Genomic DNA, 18,376 nt, shown 5'->3' with positions numbered 1-18,376 from the left:
AAACAAAACCCACCCACGCATTAACTTGGGGTTTCATTTGGAGTTGAAGTTGACTTCAGACTGAAGTTACTGTAATTACCTGTTGCCAAAAAGAGACAGCGCACTGAGAAAATTTATCGTATGGCGGAAAAGACCACGGCAAGTGATAAGATAGCCGGGAGCTTTTGATAAGTGCTTTGAGACCTGTGCACTTCGCGTACCTTTGCAGCAGGAAGTGAAAAGTGCAAACGCTGTAAGCAAGCAAAATACAGTGGGGCTCTATTTTTAGACTGGAGCGCGAGGTAACTCATCAGGTTGATAAGGTTCGGTTGGGTGATAAGCTCTAGCGGCCTCTCTCGAAAAGTATCTCGTTATAATTTTTGCGAACCCAGAAGCTTTTGTCGATGAATTTCGTAACCCAAACAAAGTGGTGTGTGTTCCGCAGCGCGTGTGCCGCCGCCTATCCACGTGTTCTCCAGTTCTCTGGGATACGGTGTGCAGCGGGTTTGGCACTCTCACGCTGCTCATCGAATCCCACCCGATCCCCGGTGGCTTTCGCCATGTGCCGAGCTCTCTGCCGCCTGTGTAGCTCGCTCCGGTGAAGTTTTCAGCTCTTCGGATTCGAGGGTTCCGATAGCGGTTCATTCGGCGCCAAGCTCTCCCCGCGAACGGTCGTGTGCGGTTCCAGATCTGCGATCTCCGGTCTTCGGTTGCGTTCTACTCGGTCCCCGAGATTCGCAGGTATAGGTATCGAGCTTTGTTTAGCTCGGCCAACTCCAAAGTCGAGACGTGTCGTCGGGTGCGTGCGCGCGAATCCAAAGCGATCCGAAAAGGCAGCGTTCCGAGTTCCACCTCGCCATCCGTCTAGGTAATTAAAAATTATATAGTTTCCGCTGCCACACACGCTCGCCAACTAGCTAGTGCAAGTGCCCAGCGAATGCTGCATGGAAATCATAAACTAAATGTTTCGGGAACACAGGGCGAATATCGAAAGCGAGCCGCCAGATATCAAGATACTTGCATGGGGCGATTTACAAGTCCAAATTGCTTGCGACGTGCGGCTGCTCTTGTTTCTGCCTTCATTGTCATCCCTCTCGGCGCCTTTGGGTGCTCTCCCCTTTGAGATTCGAATTTTTGTATCTTTCCTCGTTTTATGTTTTTTTTTCGCTTTTGGCGGCTGCGACACATTCTGTGATAGCAGTCTGAGAAATCTCGGCGGCTGCGATCTCCGCCAGTCACTGGCCGCCAGTTCGAATCGAAAGTCGCTGCGATCGCATCGTGTGTTGAAGGACTCGGCGTTCTGTAGTGCCAAGAACAAAAGACCAATTCAGTGCTAACAGCGAATAATACGTACTCGCGCAAATACTGCGGAGGAAAACATATCTGATTAAACAAAAGTGCGCTGAACATAGAAACAAAGCCCGCAAAACAGTGAAAAGCAAAGAACTTAGTGTGCTGTGAGTTTGGCCTCGGGTCTCGGCCTTGGCTCCTGATAACCCCTAGTAAAACTAGTACTAAACACAAATCGCCACGGCCAGTGCGAGACTTAAGTCCGCGAGGGATTAATCTCGAGCCGATCCGAGCAATTCGCCTGTGTAAAAGGCCAGGGTTCGGGGTTTCTGTAACTGAAACAAGTGACTCGCCGAGCAGCTTTACCTTTTATTGCACACACATATCTGCCCTGCATTTGCGGTCGCTCTTCTGTGGCAAACTTGACCTTATTTCCCAACACAGCCGAGTTGTCCGAGTTATATAACTGCCAAAAGATATAATATGGAAGAGGGATGAGCAACTATTATAAAACGGTTACTCTTTAACCCCCGGGTATGGGCACTTAAAGCGACCGACTGCGATTGCGAACCTACTCTACGAGCCGGAGCAGCACGCATTCATGTGAAATCTCCGCCAGACACTCCGCTACCTACGCGACTTGGCTTCCAGCCACCCCAGGCCCCGCCATCCTATCTCCCCGTCCATATGTGATGTATACGAGTATATGATGTACATTATACTCGCTTATGAGCAAACCTAAACCCACCGATCACCTCTCCGAGCGCAGAGCTTTCGGCGCCCTGCAATTCGGCATCGTTTACGTAAAGCCATTGGAAACCGCACTCAACAGCCAGTTGATTCACCAGATACGGATAGGTTGGCGATCGGGGCTATATATTCTCTATGATCTGTCCGTTTCCCCTGTGCTTGTGGTTACCCTCGGACTGCCACCCACTTCAACGCAGCGTGAATCACTGCTCCACGAAATTTAAAAAAAGAAATATTAATAACACAAAGTGCCGTTTGCCGGGCTGAAACAAAAAGTCATGCAACGTCGTCACCTAATGCGCTTATCAATCAACCTGGAGATAGAGACGTGATCCCGGGTTGCGAAAACTGCGGAGGTGGAACGCCCATCCCGGCGCGGAATGGAGTGCTATAAACTCCAGGTCTTGCGCAATGCTCCTCCGACTTTTTGTCCGTCTCCGAGCGAAGGTGCTAATTTCCAGCGCATAATTCACAGAGGTGTGCGAGTGCGAACTGGAAACTGTTTTCAGGCACTTTCCAGAAATCGGCTTTATGGCCCATAGTTCGCTGCCCAGCCGGGCGGCAAAAAGGCCCAGTCGGTGGGTGCTAATATACCATACAGTATCTGACAGACACACTTATCTGTGCCCTCAGGTTCGGCAATTTGTCGAACTTGTTCAATGTGCACAGTACACAGGCGGAAATGTGATTCGCCGAAACATATCTGGAACGGAAACATAAAGTTCCGCCACATACTCCTTCAAGTTCAAGTCTATGGAGGTTTTCGCTCACTTTGGCTCGACTCGATTGGGAACTGGCGCCTCCCGTCTGGGCTCTCAATTTTCGAGGTGTTATGTTTCGTCTCGGCCCAGGGCAATGCGAGATGCAGCACCCCCTCACACCCACCTCAGAGGCGGAGTGCACTCGTGGTCCCATTTTTGGTGGATGTGTCAACCTTGTCCCCATTAGATACAGAGCTCTGGGGGCTTCAAGGGGATGAGCAACAAATGTGTTTCGATAAGACGAAACAAGCTGTTATCGGGGCGCAATCAAAACCATATCATTGGGCAACCCCTCGGAGTGGGGAGAGTTGAAGTGCATTCTAGAAAATGGAAATGGAGTTGGATAGAATATTTGTCAAATGCGAGAAATCCCGGGGCTCAAGTGCACATGACTCTGTTTTGTGCTTTTTTCGGGTTGGGCCCTATCTATAATTAGCAAATGTTGCGATAAGATAAAAACCCCCGCCGCAGAGATAGCGTGAAAAGCTCGCCGCGAATCGAAAGGAATTCCGGCTGGGGCATATGGAGAGTTCCTCTGCGGAATGGGCCCGTGACGCAGAATGGGCCAGCGATTGTTTATCCGTCCGGAATTTTCAAAAAGTAAACACCTCGGGGAATAGTTTGCTTCTGCGAACAATTCAAGTTCAACAGGCCAGCATCTGTTGCTCCGCCCTCTTGATCTCCGGCAGGTGGCACTAGATCCAAAGATCACGCGCTGACCAGTCCATCAATAGCCGCAACTTGTTTTGATGAGCTCCGACCTCGTCGTTTGGGCCGAACCCCTCCCGTCCATTCACAAGCAGAACCCCGGCGCACTTCTGTGGGAGCTACGGCCTACGTGACAGTATTTTCGGTCACGTCCATTGCATAGCAATCGGCAACAGGTTGTTGGCTCCTCGGATCTAACAATGGGCGAGCGACGCCCTGGGAATTAGTCATTAATTGGCTGGGCTGAGATGTTTGCTTACGGGGAGAAGAAGCCGTAGAACTCTTCACCTTGGAGGCTGAACTCGCCTGAACCCCTTCAATTTGATTCGCATTTCGCCTTTACTGCAAAGGAGAGTTTTCGGTTTGGGCGAAACTTTCACACTTCACTGGCGATTAGGATTAGCTTAATAACTTAAGGCAGCTGCGGCGCAGTGACAGTCTATGGCCGAAGCAAAGTTCGTTAAAAATTAATTTAGACGGGCGGGCAATTAAGACTTTAATTGCACACAATTAAAATCAAAGCCAAGAAATAATTGCGCAGATAAATAGAAACTCCCAATGCAAGTCACTCGAGCGCTGATATTAAAAAGCCATTTTGTCCGTTTTTTCTTGCAGCTCCGGCCCGAGGACTCGAGGATCGACGTCTGCATGTCTTATAGAAGGTACGAATTGAGTTGTGCACACATCGAATTGGCATTTCCAAAGTCAAGATCAAGGCGAGGGCGGGGATGATTTTCGGGGGCTCTTAACTGGGCTGCGAGTCATCGTCGCGCCGAGGAAAGAAAACCGAAACCAGTTCAGTTGCTTTTGGCCGCGTTTGTTGTTTTAGCCAGTCTGTGGGTGCCGGCCGGCTTCGGTTTGCTTTTGCTTTTGCCTGGCTGTTGCCGCTGTGCTTCGGATTGCCAACTGGCCTAGCCGTTTTTGGCTCTAAAAATAAAACAAGTGGTCATAACTGTCAAATGCCGCTCTCCGCTTTATCGGCTCCTCCATCTTCTGGCCAGTGGCAATGGCCAAGATGCGAGATGCTGCGGTGCTGCGGTGCCGGGGCCACTTAAATGGCCGGCAAACGTGCGTGCTCTTAACGTGTCAACTGCCAAACGAAGCCATGAAAAACGGCTGTACGATCATGCGATCTTTGGATGCATCCACAGCTAACCGCAGGCTAATTTGTCTGGAGGAGTGTCCATGCGGTGCACCGCGAGAAATACATTTTTATCTAAAATATCCTCAAACAATTCTTTAAATTTGGCTATGGTGTAGTTGTTGTATTTAATGGGTATTTGATAAAGAAATAGCTAAACTACGTTTAAGTTTTTTAGAAATATAATATTAATGTGTAATCATTTTTTTTATTTAAACAAATGTCAAACTTTTTATAGTGAAAGACTGTAGCTATTTACTTCACTGGAATGAAACTATCAATCTGTTTATTAATTTTAAAGACAGCTCCCTTATTTCTTGAGGTGCACGATCTGATGGTTGAACTGATGGGCTCTCCTGGCCCGACATTCGCCTACTGTGCAGCAGCAGCAGCCGTTGGGAATGTGAATGGGTTGCTGGCCATAATTACACTGCACTACATGATCCACTCCCGGGAAGGTCAGCACTTGCTCTTGGAACTAACCCCCGGGCAAAACCCGGTGCTGCAAGTGATATCTGGTTTTAAGGAAGCTAACAAAACACCAGGGAAGTCCCAGTTTAAGCCAATTTCGAGATCAGATCTCATGTAGCGTGCGATGACGGGTCTCCCAACTGGCCTTTCCATTTTCGGTTTTGGGCATATTATTTTTTGGCGCACATTCGGCGGGCTCTCCTGACGTCACTCTTCGTTAATAATTTCACAGAATTTCGTAAGCACTGTTATGACATCAGCCAACTAGCTGAATGGTATTGAGTCAGTGCTCCTGTCCAACACCTTTCAATGAATTGGCATTTCGCTTTCTGAGAATTCCGTTCGCACAGATTGACAAATAATGACATACAGCAATTAGATGTAGTTTAATACGAGTGCCAATTACTCTCTGCTTAGCATTCCAACGAAACTGATCATGGGTAAGCAGCACTGTTGCCCCGGCTGAACTTGAGCTCGGGATGGGCAGTGTAAATAAGCCAGGGAATTCAGGGGGATACTGCAGTCGGCGGAATGCATTTCGCAGGTGCAGATTGGCAAATAATTTCTCGCAAGAGCCAGGCGTCGTCTTGGCATTTATGTGGCATGCTGTAAAAATGCATTTCGGCCAGCCACAGAAACTGCCTAGGCCAAAGACCGATTTCGGCCAGTGCGAATGGCTCGATCGACGGATCTTTCAATTGATACTTTATGGCGCAACCCGGAGATTTATTGCCAGTGTAGCGGAATGGCGAATAAATTTGAGTCCCACCTCGGGCGGTGGGCAATGCTTGCGAACTGCGCTTTAGTTCCACTTTAATCGGAAGCAGTCCATGTGCTAATGGGCTGCAATTCACTGGGGGAAGGTCGTCGCACGAGTCTATTTCATCGGCGATTCCGACGCCGATTCTGGAAACGCAGCCCACACAGCTGCGTTAATTTGGTCAAATGCCTGGCCAAGTACGACTTTTCGCCAATTGCATCATCGGATGCCGAAAACGAAAAGCGAAACCGAAACTCATGACTTTTCAAGTTCTCCGGCAGAACGATCTGCAGGGTTCGCTCGTTTTTTCCCAATTAACGAGAGTGTGGATATTCATTTAGCTCGGCCATTAGTATGCACAAGCAGTGAAGTAGATGTGCTCGCATCTGTATCTGTATCTGTATCTGTATCCACACGTAACATTGTATCTCGAATTAGCTAGCTGCTGTTACGTGGCGCGACTTCCAGCTGAGCTGATTTGATCTCGAGAACTCGTTGTTGATAAACTTCAGACAATTATAAGGCATTGATCGGCGACCAGTCGGGAGCTCGGACTACATTAACGTGTTTCTAATTGAATGCCAGGAAAGTTCAATGAAAAGTCAGACAGAGTCATCAGAGCGTTTCCTTCCCGCTAAGTGGAGAACTTTCCACCCATATCACTCGGCACGCCAATTACGGGTTGATAATTAGAGTTTAGCTTGCGTTTTGTAATCGTTCGCAAGGAACATAACAATATCATGTTGTCACCCTAACCTTATGCGACAGTAAAGTATGCAAATCATTTGAGTGTTTGTATTATAAAATGTAGAAGGTATTGACAGTGCTTTTTTGCCTATAAGATATGTTAATACTCAATCTCAATTCGCATAAACCCTTCTTCTAGTCTGATTAATATAATTTCCTCTGAAAAGATTGTCATTTTCGTGGCTTTTTCCCATTGCCATGCCGACCTCATAGCTTCGTCGCCGACAGAAACACTCATTTGAAATGGCGTTGGCACTAATCAGAGTCGGCACTCGTTGACATCCGAGTCCATCATCAATTGTATCTGGCTGCCTCATTTCTGCCTCTGTGTCAATGGCGAAGATTTAAGTTTGTGGGCTGGGCGTGGGCGAGAAATGTTTGCATAGATTGCAAACCAAAATAAAAAGAAATGGGAATAGGAACGATCGTGTATTTTTAAGGCTGCCTGTCGCCTTTCTCTTTCGCCAGCCTGTTTATTTTGAGAATTCCCCTGCCTCAGCTTCGAATTCGGTTGAGAGGGAGAGTAGAGTATTATTCGAATGTCAAGATTGTGATTCTGGGCGCCCTGCTGTTCCGTCAGCAAACATTTTCTGGCCGCCTGCCCAAGAAGCAAGAGTTGGAATCAGCCGACTGTTGATAGCCGCCGAATTCGTAGGTCAAGTTCAAATGGTGCGTTGTGCGGCGCGATTATCTCTGGTCAGTCGCACAGCATCTGGCTACTGGTCGTATACGCAATATTCTTACAGGGGCTCCGCTGGTCTGTTTATCGACCACTATGTGGTGCATTGACTTTGCCTTTCTGCTTTGGCCAACACGTTTTGCATAATTCACATAATTTCAGCTTACGCTCTGCACTTTTCCCGTCTCTGCGGCTTTTATGTGGTATTTTGGCCACCGCTCGCTACTCATATTTTCGTATTTCGGTTATGCATGCCCCGGCGATTGGTTTCTCCCGTTTCGTGGAAATCAATTAAACACTCCGCAGCCCGACAGGTAAGCTTGGGCAAAGACCCAGGGCGAAAGAGAACGGGAACGCCTTTGAATATGGGAAAGAGTTTTTCAGGTTACGCCTGAGTTTAGGCTCATTTGCACTTGATTGAGCGGCTGAATTGCAAAATGCTTAAGTGACATTTTATTGATAATGTTGACGGCGAACTCCGTCCTCGATGTGGGTCATTGTGTATGGAACTGCCACATATATCGGCGCGTATATGCGAGCCGATCTGTCAGCCATCAGCCAGAGTCGCTCCGAAATTAGAATATGCTAATTCGCCCATCCATTGCCGCCGCGCTCGTCTTGAATGGTTACTGCGAATATTGTGAATGACTGAATGAATGGCTGTGTTGGCCCGGCCCAGAGCAGCCGATTGACTCACAAGCCTTGGTTAGACGTCACCTCTTATGGCTTTGGCGGTACTTTTTGCCTCTTTTTGCCGTCTTAATGCGGTCAACCATTAACGTTTGCGGCGGCCCCGGCTTGGCTTTTTCTCCGCGCCAGGTAAAATACCCGAATCACCTGATGTTTTAATTGCCTGGCGTCATCGGTTTTGCTTCTCCTCCCCTGCCCCGAAAAGAGAAAATGCTGCGCGCTCGATAGAAAAGTATATGTCAGTGCCAGCAAAACGAAAAATATGGAATACCTAACGAGTGGCCCAGAAGACACTCGTACATCTGCTGTGTGGCCAAACAAAGCCCAACCAAACACTTTTCATTTTATCACTGCGGCCGCTGGCGAAATGCTCTGGCAATTGAAATGTATAAAAAAGATTTGCACAATTCTAAAAATACGCATATACAACAATTTATTGTGCCGGCGATCGCAGCATGACGTGATTTAATTTTTGCGGGCTTCACGGGCTTCTGTTCGAGTGCGAAAGAACGAGTTGCGGGGCGGCGCAGGGTCGGGACGGCGGTTCCAGTTGAACTCGAAGACAGAAACTCGAGATTGTCCCAGTTGCTGCTTCGGCTTCTGTTTCGGCCTCGGCCGCTGTCTCTGTCAAGGTTGACCATTTGTCATCGTTTAGGGTTCCGCCGTTGTCTGGCGCTGATTTCCCTCAATTTGCAAACGCCTATTCTAAGTTGTGTTGAGGCCTTCGCCTGCACCCCCTCACGAGTATGCAGCCCCTCTAATTTCGGCTTCCTGTCGCCAACATCAAAGTGCAAGGGGTAGACTGGCGCGAAAGTAATTAAGCAGGCCTCGTGATCGAATTATGATACCAGAGCTCTGATCGCCGATCGCTGATGATGCTGGGGATCTTGGCAGAGGCAATTAACCGCACTGATTGCATTTGGCGCAACAGGTGGCAGCTGCAAATTGCGAATTCAGCAATTGACAGATTTTGATAAATGTCTGCCCCCCACCGGAGAAAGTTCCGCCTTGCAGCTCGTGGAGTTGTGCATCCAAGTCGTGGCAATTTGTCAACACCAGAGCCAAAAGGCGAGTGGTGCCCGTTTGGCCAAAAGAAGTGACACAATGGCTGGAAACCACTTTTCATGTGTCTCCTCTGCTTTCGGACGAATGGCCGCATAATGACACTGACCTTGGGCTCCCCCTTGAGATCTGCGCTCGAGAGATCCGACGAGATGCCGTGCAGATTTATTTTTGCATGCTCGTGTGACGCCTCATTTCCAGTTGGTATTTTCCGCTCCGAGGGCGGGGATCCCTCAATTGTTTGCCGCAGCAGCTGCATGGACGTATGTGACCATTTCCAATTTTCAGCCTCATCAGATTGAAGGGCTACAAGCACAGCCCGCTGGCAAAGGGAGTCCCCCGCCGGGCGACACGTGCAGGAGGGCAACCCTAATGTTGTAGTTGATTTCAGTTCGCTACTGGCATTTAAATATAGTCCGACTGTTGAATAATTCAAGTCTGCGCTACAAATTGCAAATTGAGCTGGCTCTGCGACTGCAACTTAGAGCCACTCAGACAACGCGGCAGCTTTTCCAGATCTCGTCTATCTGTTGATTAGGATTGGGCATCGCCATTGCGACACACGCGGGGAAAAGCCGCGTGATTTAAGAGCGAATTTTTATATCTCACAGATTCTTTTAGATGTTACTTTGGTTTTAAATACTAAACATTCGGTCTTTAAGAAGATATTTACTTTACTTGTACTCTTTTCCAAGAAAATGATCTGTGATCTACCTTTTCTAAATTAGACAGGCTTTAAAATCTTAATCTTTAAATAATAGTCAAGGAATTTTGAAGTACCGAAGTAGGGATACCCATAAATTCTTAGTACTGTTTAAACAAATGTATCTTTTACTTAGTAACAATGTATCTGCGAATTTTCTTTAGTGCACCAGAGTTTCAGTTTTTGCGGTCAGAGGCTCAGGGCTTATCAGTGAGGGGTTTCGGAGGGGGCCCTGAGGGGAGGCGCAGGTCGATCTAAACGAGCGCCAGTTGCACTTAAATTGCATCCACGAGACAGCCGTCAATCAGTTTGCGTGGCTCGTGGAAAGCGAGCAATAAACAGAAGATGTGCGGATTAAAGCGGGCCGCTGACAATCTGCTCTGATTAAGCGAGTGCAACTGCCCAAGGCCCCAGCCTCCGCCACCTTACCTCTCCTCCCCCGGTTAGTCCGTATCAGATGGTGGGTCTCCAGTTCCCATTCGAACTGAGTCACTCCTCGGCGGCTTTTGGGACCAACTGGTGGGTCAGGTGCCTGGGCGAGGTTCCGCTGATGTCACGGAACCAACGAGTGAATTATTAACTACCCTTCGCACAGATAGCGTCGAATACTGGGGCTTGAACAGCGACGATAAGCGAATCTAGCACCGATAACGCCTGTCGATAGGGTTTGGGGGAAAGAATGGGAGATGGTGGAAGTTGGTAGAACACGGCGATGACGCAACCAGTGACGAAGACAGGTTGCCAGGCCAAGATAGTTGTCAAAGCTCTGTTAGTTTCCGTTCAAAGGCAGGGCCAGTAGGATCGAAGTGGCCAAAATACGCATAGCTGCACGAATTTCAAGGTCTTGAGTTCTATATTTTGTGTGCTTAAAATTTGATTACTTTTCTACTTATGTACTTCATTGTTTTCGTGAGCGATCTTTTGTAGCAGATAAATAACCCAGGTTCAGTGATTTCACGGAAAATGTGATTCATACTTCCCCATTTTATTTATTTAAAGTCAAAATTCATACAAGTTCGCAAGCATTCTTGTTTATATGAAGATATGGCAAATGTATAGAACAAATATGCATCTTATATATGAAGCTGTTTTTATTTTTTGTTCATTACTGCCGGTTTTGCTTTATGGCAACAATAAGAGAATTTTGGCCATGCAATTATAAAAAATATTCAAACGGGTTCCTTAAAACGTAGAGGAAATTGAAAGACTAAATCATCTTTGCAATTATCTTGTTTTTCGGTGTTTTAATTATAAATCTCTCGATTCTTATCGAAGCTTCGAAAATAGTTATGTTTCCTATGAATGCAAATATAGATAGGTATATATATTCATATATCTGACTGTATATTTTTGACGTTTTTTCCAGATAAGACTTCAAGAGAGGAAGTAAGAAGGATCCACTGCCAGCACACCCACATACCCTCTTTACAGCCATGGAGCGAGTCCAATTGACCGCCTGGTTGGCCCTGCTCCTCTTCGTGGCCGCCGCCGCCACGCCCACTCCCGCTGCCTCGCCCATCGACTGCCCGGCGGACTGCGTCTGCAGCTTGTCCCAGCACACGCACAAGCCCAAGTACCACCTCAAGTGCAGCAGCACCCAGGGCCTGCGGCTGGCCGAGAAGTCCTTCCAGTCCGCGGTGCCGGTGCACTCCATCGACCTGTCCCACCTGAACCTCACCCGCCTGAGCCACGTGCTGGACAAGCTGCCGGAGCTGACCTCCGCCGACCTGTCCCACAACGAGCTGACGGATGTGGGTCACCTGGGCAAGGGCCTCAAGCGACTGAGCCTCAAGCACAACCGCCTCACCTCGGACAAGTTGAAGAAGCTGCCGCAGCACCTCCAGGTGCTCAACCTGCAGCACAACAACATCACCCACCTGCCCCTGGAGCTCACCCACATGCACCAGCTGCGCCAGCTGGAACTCAGCCACAACGCCATCAACTGCTCCTGCCAAACGCTGGAGGTGCGCAACTGGCTGGTGGAGCGCATCGTCTACATGGAACACCCGGTGATCTGCTCCTACCCCCTGGAGTTCAGGGGTCGTCCGTGGCTGCAGCTGAAGCAGGACGAGATCTGCAAGAAGGAGCAGTACCAATGGTTCGACTCCGACACCGATGAGAACGAGCTGATGATGGGCGACCAGCCGGCGGCTGCCTCCGGCGAACGCGAGGATGAGGATGAACTGGCCAAGGACTTCCTGCCAATCGACCGAAAGGTCGTGGCCACATCCAAGAAGGCCCGTTCGCCGCAGGAGCCGTTGCCTGGTGACCAGGTTGAAGGATCCGGAGACCTCAGCGAGAGGAACATGGAGCTTAAGGTGCCCACAGAAGAGGTGGCCGAGCCAGAAGCCGCGGAATCCCAGCTGGCCAAGGCTGTGGTCGACACGCCCGAAATCGAGGAGAAGATCGTTAAGGACGACGACGAAGATGTCGAGGGATCTGGCAGCGGCGGTGGTCTGCTCATCATTCCGGATGTCTCAAAGGTGAAGATCGCCTCGGAGGACGATCTGGATGGCAAGCAGGAGGAGAGCGATGTCAAGCCTGTGGAGAACCCCGAAACCATCTTCTCCAACGACATCGGCATCTTCGAGGGCGGCCAGGAGGAAAAGAAGCCCGTGCAGGAAGAGGTGATTGTGCCCGTGGTGCTGACCAAACTGGAGACCGACGTTGAGTCCGACGTGGTCACCGATGGGCCCCTGGACAGCAGCAAGGAGTCCGAGGACATCCTGACCGCCAAGATGGGCAAGTCGAAGGACGACAGCAGCGCCATCTACTATCTGCTGGCGGTGATTGGACTGATCGTGGTGGGACTGGTGCTCTTCGTGGCCATCAAGCGCTGCAAGTACGACAGCAACGCCGCCGCCCGGGACGCGGAGGCCCAGCGGCAGACGGAGCTGCTGGACATGGACAAGAAGCAGCTGGGCAAGCCGCTGCACAAGAACGGCCATGGCAACGGCCAGGAGCACTCGCCGCTGATCGGCGAGAAGACCAAGCTGGACGAGGCTCAGATCGTGAAGAAGCCGTACGAGAACGGAGAGACCAAGGACGGAGCTGGCCAGCAGCCGCTGCTCAATGGCAACGGAACGGCTAACGGAGGCGCCAAGGAGGCCCCAGAAGGCGAGGAGCCCGCCGCCCACGAGTACTACCCCATCAGTCCGCGCTACCCCACCCCCCAGTCGCCGAGGGCCTCGAAGTACTCCCAGCAGCAGCAGCCCGCCGAGCAGAACAACAACGAACCGGATGGCGCCTACCTGCCCTCGTCGCCCAAGTCCGGCAGATACTCGCCGGTCTACTCGCCGGAGACGGGTCGCGTCAAGATCAAGCTGACGGAGACCCCGAAGCCCAAGACCCCCATGCTGGTGACGCGCAGCAAGTCCAACGCCGGGGACATCATCACCACGCCCGTCAGACCCATCGAACCCACCCACCAGGTGGTGCCCATCAACGGCCACTGATGCGAGCTGGCCCCCAACTCTCGACACAGCCCGACCTTTCCGACTCGCCCCCAGAATGTTCTCCCCTTCGATGAGATTGCGCAGAAGAGCTGTGTTCTGCAGATGAACATACGATTTCATTCTGTTTGATCGGCTTGGAGAACAGGAAACAGGGGTGCATCCTCCTCAGCTTCCTCACCAACGAGCAACATGGAGCAGCCCAACAGCAACATCTAGATTAACCGAAGCCGAGGCGACGACAGCAGCAAACTATTCGCGTTAAGCACCCAACTCCCCTCTTAAGTGTGTCCGACAAGTAGTGTTAGCCATAAGTAAATTAAATTACTCCTAAGCGTAAATCTAGTTTAATACCAAAGCTAAAAAATATATGCGATTTAAAGAAAACGATCGTCGAGCGGGGACAGACGGCAAGGAGTCGGCTCCTTTGGATGAGACACGCTTTCAGCCTGCATCTGCATGTGATTTGTTCACACCATACTTACTGTATATGTACTTTTATAACCTACCTACTGTAAACTACTTAAGCCTCGTTCTCTTGTGAAATTATTATGTGTCAATTCATTAAATGCGAGCGAATTTTAAATTACCCAGATGCTTTTATTCCTGTGAATCAAAATGGCGAAGGATAAGCGGTGACTATGGTCCAGATTCTGCTGCGTGAAACTCGTAAGGCAGATGGCGCCACAAGGCGGAGCTAGTCACCCAAGTCTCGAACCATTTGAGCTTTTTAGGGCCAGTCTGGTAGCACCGGTGTAGCTTATTCTACCACGGTATCCAGAGTTGCCAGGTGTAAGCTGCTATGGAAGAGGAAGAATGCTTGGCGCCCGATTCAAAAATATTGAATTTTACTTCACAAAAGTTTCAGAACAGAGACTGGCAAAAAGGATAATAGATGAAGTAGGTGATAAGAAGGGGGAGAGGATGCTACAGGACCCAAGAATATGTATTTTCTGATAATAAAATCTGAATTATGGTGTATAAAATGTTTAGTTTTAAATATCTTCTGTGATATACCTAATACGTATTTGTGTACCTTTATCCTCGACCTAAACGGACAGAATGCTTAAGTCTCACTCAGCGACTCACTGCCGACAGAGTGGAACCTGCCCTTGTACAACCCTTCTTCCGAGCTGTGGTAAAATATTAAATATTAAATTAGAAAAGTGAACCAGTGACAATACATACGACGTTCCACAAAAAGAGAACTCTCGAAAATGTCGGTATATTTAGGGGTGCATTTAAATAGTCTTATGGATATGGGAACAGGCTGGGAATGGCTAACAATATGGTTTGTGCTGTATGGGCCTAAAATAAAGTCTCTCGCATGGGCTTGTGGACCAGGGCGTTGCGCTCGGAGTCGCTGGAGGAGCTTTCGGCGGCGTTGGCAGCCGTGAAGCTACCGCTCACCCGGCGACTGGCCGAGTTCTTCCTCTTCTTGCGCTTTCCGCGCTCCAAGTCCTGTTCCATGTCTGAACGAGAGACACTTGATCGATTGTCGTCCGGCAGGGACCTGAGTTCCGGCTCTTCCAGCTCCTGGAAGTCGCTGGCGATGGTGGACGAGGAGGGCTGCTTCTTGGCCGCACTAAAGTAGTCCTCGATGGCGGGATCCAGTTCCAAGACGGGACTCTGTTGCAGTGTGTACACCTGGGCGCTGACCTTCATGGTGGGCGGCGGTAGTGCCGGGGTCTTGGGCTTCCTTTTCGCAAAGGGACTGCCGTGCTTGCTGCCCACGTCGTCGTACTCCGGATCGGTGAGGAACTCCACGCTGTCGGCCATCATATTCACCCTCTTGAAGGGCGGAATCTCGGCGATTTTCGGCCTGCGCTTCGTATAGGGGCTGTTTTCGTAGCTCTGGAAGTTACCGATCTGCTCGGCACTCTGCAGGTTCTGGGTCTTCAGGTGGGCTGCCGGGAAGCGGGAGTCCTCGATGCTGAAGCGGCGGCTGCCCGACTGGTTGTACTCCATGTACCCAGTTCGCCTATAAGGCCCGTACTGGGCGGTTCTCTCCTTGTCCCGGTTCGAGAGCATCTCCACGCTGCGGAAGCGCTGGCGAGAGTCCAGCTGCAGTCCGTCCTCCGCCTCCGACTGGGATCCCTCGCCCTCGGCATGGGTTTGCGACCTTCTCAGCTTGCGGGAGTTGCGGGTCCTTTCTGGACCCGAGAGGTCCATCATTGACTTGACCGGCCTGACCAACTTGGGCATGCGCAGGGCATCTTCGTAGGAAGGCAGCAGGCTGATCTCTTGGGTATGGTGCAGGCTTGGAGTGGCGTCCTCCAGCAGAATGCGGTCGTTTAGGTCGCGGCTGTTAAGGAAATAATTAAAAGGTAACGATTTTAGAGATACTAACGAAAAGCTTCCCCTTACATGCGCCGCAGTTCATCTTCGTTCTCCTCGATCTCCCTGTCACTCTGCCGGATCTTTCGCTTCCTCAAGAACTTTTGCAGGCAGGCGTAGCCCATGACAAGGGCACCCAGGCCAAGGAGGGTAATCATTATGACGGACCAGGCCTTCTCGCCATTGCTGCTGCTCCTGGCATTTAGAATCCACACATCCGCACAGGCAAACTCCCAAAGTTTTCCATAGAAAACAGCAGGGGCCGCACAACGCAGGTGGTTCTTATCTTTTATCTGCGAGATTCATATACGAGTTAGGAGATTTAATGGCTCGGAGTCCAAACAAACCTTAGCTGGCTTAGATGTTAGAAAGTCGTAGAACTCCAGGAAGAGCGGGCTGTGGCAGTCGCAGATCCAGGGATTGTCGCCCAACCACAACTGATCCAGGAACTTGTTGCCCCCGAAGTAGTAGGGCGGAATGGGGCTGGTCAGGCGGTTGCCATTCAGGTGGAGGTCCGCCAGCTCGGGGAACCCTCTGAAGGTGTTGTTGCGCACGGTAGTTAGCCTGAAACACAAGATTACTCGGTATTCGAAGTACAGAAATGTAAGGTGCTGCCCACCTGCAGTTGGCTAGGTTCAGTTGCTGCAGCGTCTCGGATCTCATAAAGGTGGGTACGTCGCTGATAAGATTGTTGGATAAGTCCAACTTTAGGATGACCGAGAGACTCGACAATGCCGTGCTTTCGATAGAGGCGATTTCACACCAGCTCATGTTGATGGTGCGCACCGAGTTGGACACAATCTTGGTCAGCTTCTGCAGCACGTTGCGACTGAGGTCGAGCTCCACCAGCACATCGTTGTTGCGTATAATGTTCCTGTCCAGTCGGGCTATCTCATTGAAGGCCAGATTCAGCGCCTTCAAACGCTTCAGGCTGGCGAAGGCATCTTGGCCGACGAGTCGGAGGACGTTCTGTGAGAGGTCCAGTATCTCCAGCATGGTGTTGTTGGCGAAGGTGGTGGCATCCACAACTCTCAGGAGGTTTCCCCGCAACCGGAGCTCTGTCAGTTGGGGCAGTCCACTGAGTTCTATGGAATCTAAGTTGCAGTAGGAGACATCCAGCCTGCGCAACTCGTAGGTCAGAATGGGGTCCTCCGATAGGCTGTCAAACTGAAGTTGCGTGTTTCGGGACAAGTTAAGGTGCTCAAGGTTTTGCAGCGCCTCGAGGAAGAATCCGGACAGCTCCCTAATGCTGCAGTTGCTCAAGTCGAGGGCTCTGAGGGTTCTCGAAGGTAGAGCCGCAATTTGGGCCAGTTTATTGTTGGCCAGGCTAAGGCGCTCCAAACCCGGCAGCTGATTGATCAACTGGTCCCCGCCGATGGTGGTTATTTCGCAGGAAGATAGCTCTAGTTCAGTCAGGGACGAACTGGTCAGCATCTCGAAGCTCTCGCCGTTGCCAAAACTGCCCAACCGGTTGCCATCGAGACCCAAGCGCTTCAGACTGGGGGCGTACTTGAAGGCCTCGTTGGGACTCAGGGCCTCCCACGAATCTATGGAGTTGTTGGCCAGCAGCAGAGTCCTCAGAGACGTGAACCCTATCAGGGTCTTACTACCAATGGCGGAGATCTGGTTGTCGGACAGATCCAGGTAGATCAGTGAGTCTATGTCCGCGTACTGGGTGGGAAACTCCCCAAACAGGTTTCCCGACAGATCCAGGTGCTCCACGGGAATGCCGTCGAAGTTCGGGTAGGTCGAGAGACTCCTCCTCGAGCAGTCGGCATACAGACTGTCCACAACCCAAGTGCAGCGGCAGGGCCAGGGGCAATTGACTGCTCCGCAGGAGGAGATGATCCCCAAGAGCAGGGGAACCAGAACCGAAACGATCCTCATGTCTGCAATATAGATGGGTGAAGAGGATTTTATTTACAGATCCACAATCTCCTCTATTGCGCATGCATTTTCATTAAGCCCCCTTATCAGCGGACCGTTTTTGTTTTCAGCTTGCGACTCTCCGGTTTTTGCTTAAACGCAATTAGAAATTGCGACGATTTGAAGGCGTTAGTGACGTCACAGTTTGCTCGGACTTATTCACCTGTTGAATTATAGCTGCTCGTATTTCCCCTTCGAACTGCACTCCCTTATCTTATCGTTCGGAAAACTAGAGCACCCAAACCGAAAACCGAGCCGGAATGGGGTGTAAAGCTTGGGAGTATCGAAATCTTGTAAACCGAATTTAGGAACTAACTGCCACTCCGATGCATCCACGCCCACAGCATTTTACACTTTGTGGTTAAAAATTTTCGGAATTCCGGGCAATTTCAACGGGGTTTTCAAGAGGGTCTCCGCGCAACTGCTGTTCTAATACTGCCCGAGTGAGGAAAATTACTCACCTGCTGGCCGCTGGCATCGTTCATCGGCATTCGGCAACGGCTTCCACGGCGACTGATAAGATAAGCCGCTGATAAGGCGTGCATGGGGCAGCGACAAGTGTGGCAAAGCGCGAAAATAGTGATTTTCCCGGGCCAACTGTGTTGGTAAGGTATTTGAAAAATACTAGAAAGCCTAAGCGGGTATTCGAACCGTTACCGGTAACTATTACTAAGAGATTCTCTAAAATTATCAACCTTTGAAAATCAGAAACATCTTGAAGACTTTTCGATTTATTAACGATTTCTTTCGGGGCACTGAAAACAAACCCAAAAATCCATCTAGTTCTTGGGTCTGATTTTATCATTAGTTAGTTTAGCTTATTTATTTACAGTGAATATTGCTTTACAGATTTTCCCTTTTTAAACCTCCAGTTAAACATTTGTTTTTCCTGCTTATACCACTTTGAATTTACTTTTTAA

At 50.0% G+C, this 18,376-nt stretch overlaps 2 protein-coding genes across 5 annotated transcripts; one reads left to right on the top strand and one right to left on the bottom strand.

Moving 5' to 3' along the window:
- Window positions 1-612: 612 nt before the first annotated feature.
- Window positions 613-13,782, top strand: LOC108026752 (protein windpipe). Of its 3 annotated transcripts, none has more exons than XM_044091754.2 (3): window positions 614-847; window positions 4,104-4,150; window positions 11,108-13,782. In XM_044091754.2, exon 3 carries the CDS (start codon window positions 11,175-11,177, stop codon window positions 13,194-13,196), a length of 2,022 nt encoding a protein of 673 aa, XP_043947689.1. In that variant the 5' UTR covers window positions 614-847; window positions 4,104-4,150; window positions 11,108-11,174; the 3' UTR covers window positions 13,197-13,782. The 3 variants fall into 3 exon arrangements, with proteins under 3 accessions (XP_016953368.1, XP_043947689.1, XP_016953367.1); XM_017097878.3 differs by lacking the exon at window positions 614-847 and adding an exon at window positions 1,228-1,436; XM_017097879.3 differs by lacking the exon at window positions 4,104-4,150 and having other exon boundaries at window positions 613-847.
- Window positions 13,783-14,402: 620 nt separating this feature from the next.
- LOC108026877 (uncharacterized) lies at window positions 14,403-17,957 on the bottom strand. 2 transcript variants are annotated; one of them, XM_017098069.3, is made up of 5 exons: window positions 17,918-17,957; window positions 16,150-17,419; window positions 15,878-16,094; window positions 15,561-15,823; window positions 14,403-15,498 (listed from the first exon to the last, which is right to left on the bottom strand). In XM_017098069.3, the coding sequence occupies exons 2-5, from the start codon at window positions 17,415-17,417 to the stop codon at window positions 14,502-14,504; spliced, it is 2,745 nt and encodes a 914-aa protein (XP_016953558.1). In that variant the 5' UTR covers window positions 17,418-17,419; window positions 17,918-17,957; the 3' UTR covers window positions 14,403-14,501. The 2 variants fall into 2 exon arrangements, with proteins under 2 accessions (XP_016953558.1, XP_016953557.1); XM_017098068.3 differs by lacking the exon at window positions 17,918-17,957 and adding an exon at window positions 17,620-17,884.
- Between the last annotated feature and the right edge of the window lie 419 nt (window positions 17,958-18,376).

This window comes from Drosophila biarmipes, chromosome 2R (assembly GCF_025231255.1).
Source record: "Drosophila biarmipes strain raj3 chromosome 2R, RU_DBia_V1.1, whole genome shotgun sequence".
Lineage (NCBI taxonomy): Eukaryota > Metazoa > Arthropoda > Insecta > Diptera > Drosophilidae > Drosophila > Drosophila biarmipes.
This window is presented reverse-complemented; position numbering and strand designations above follow the sequence as displayed.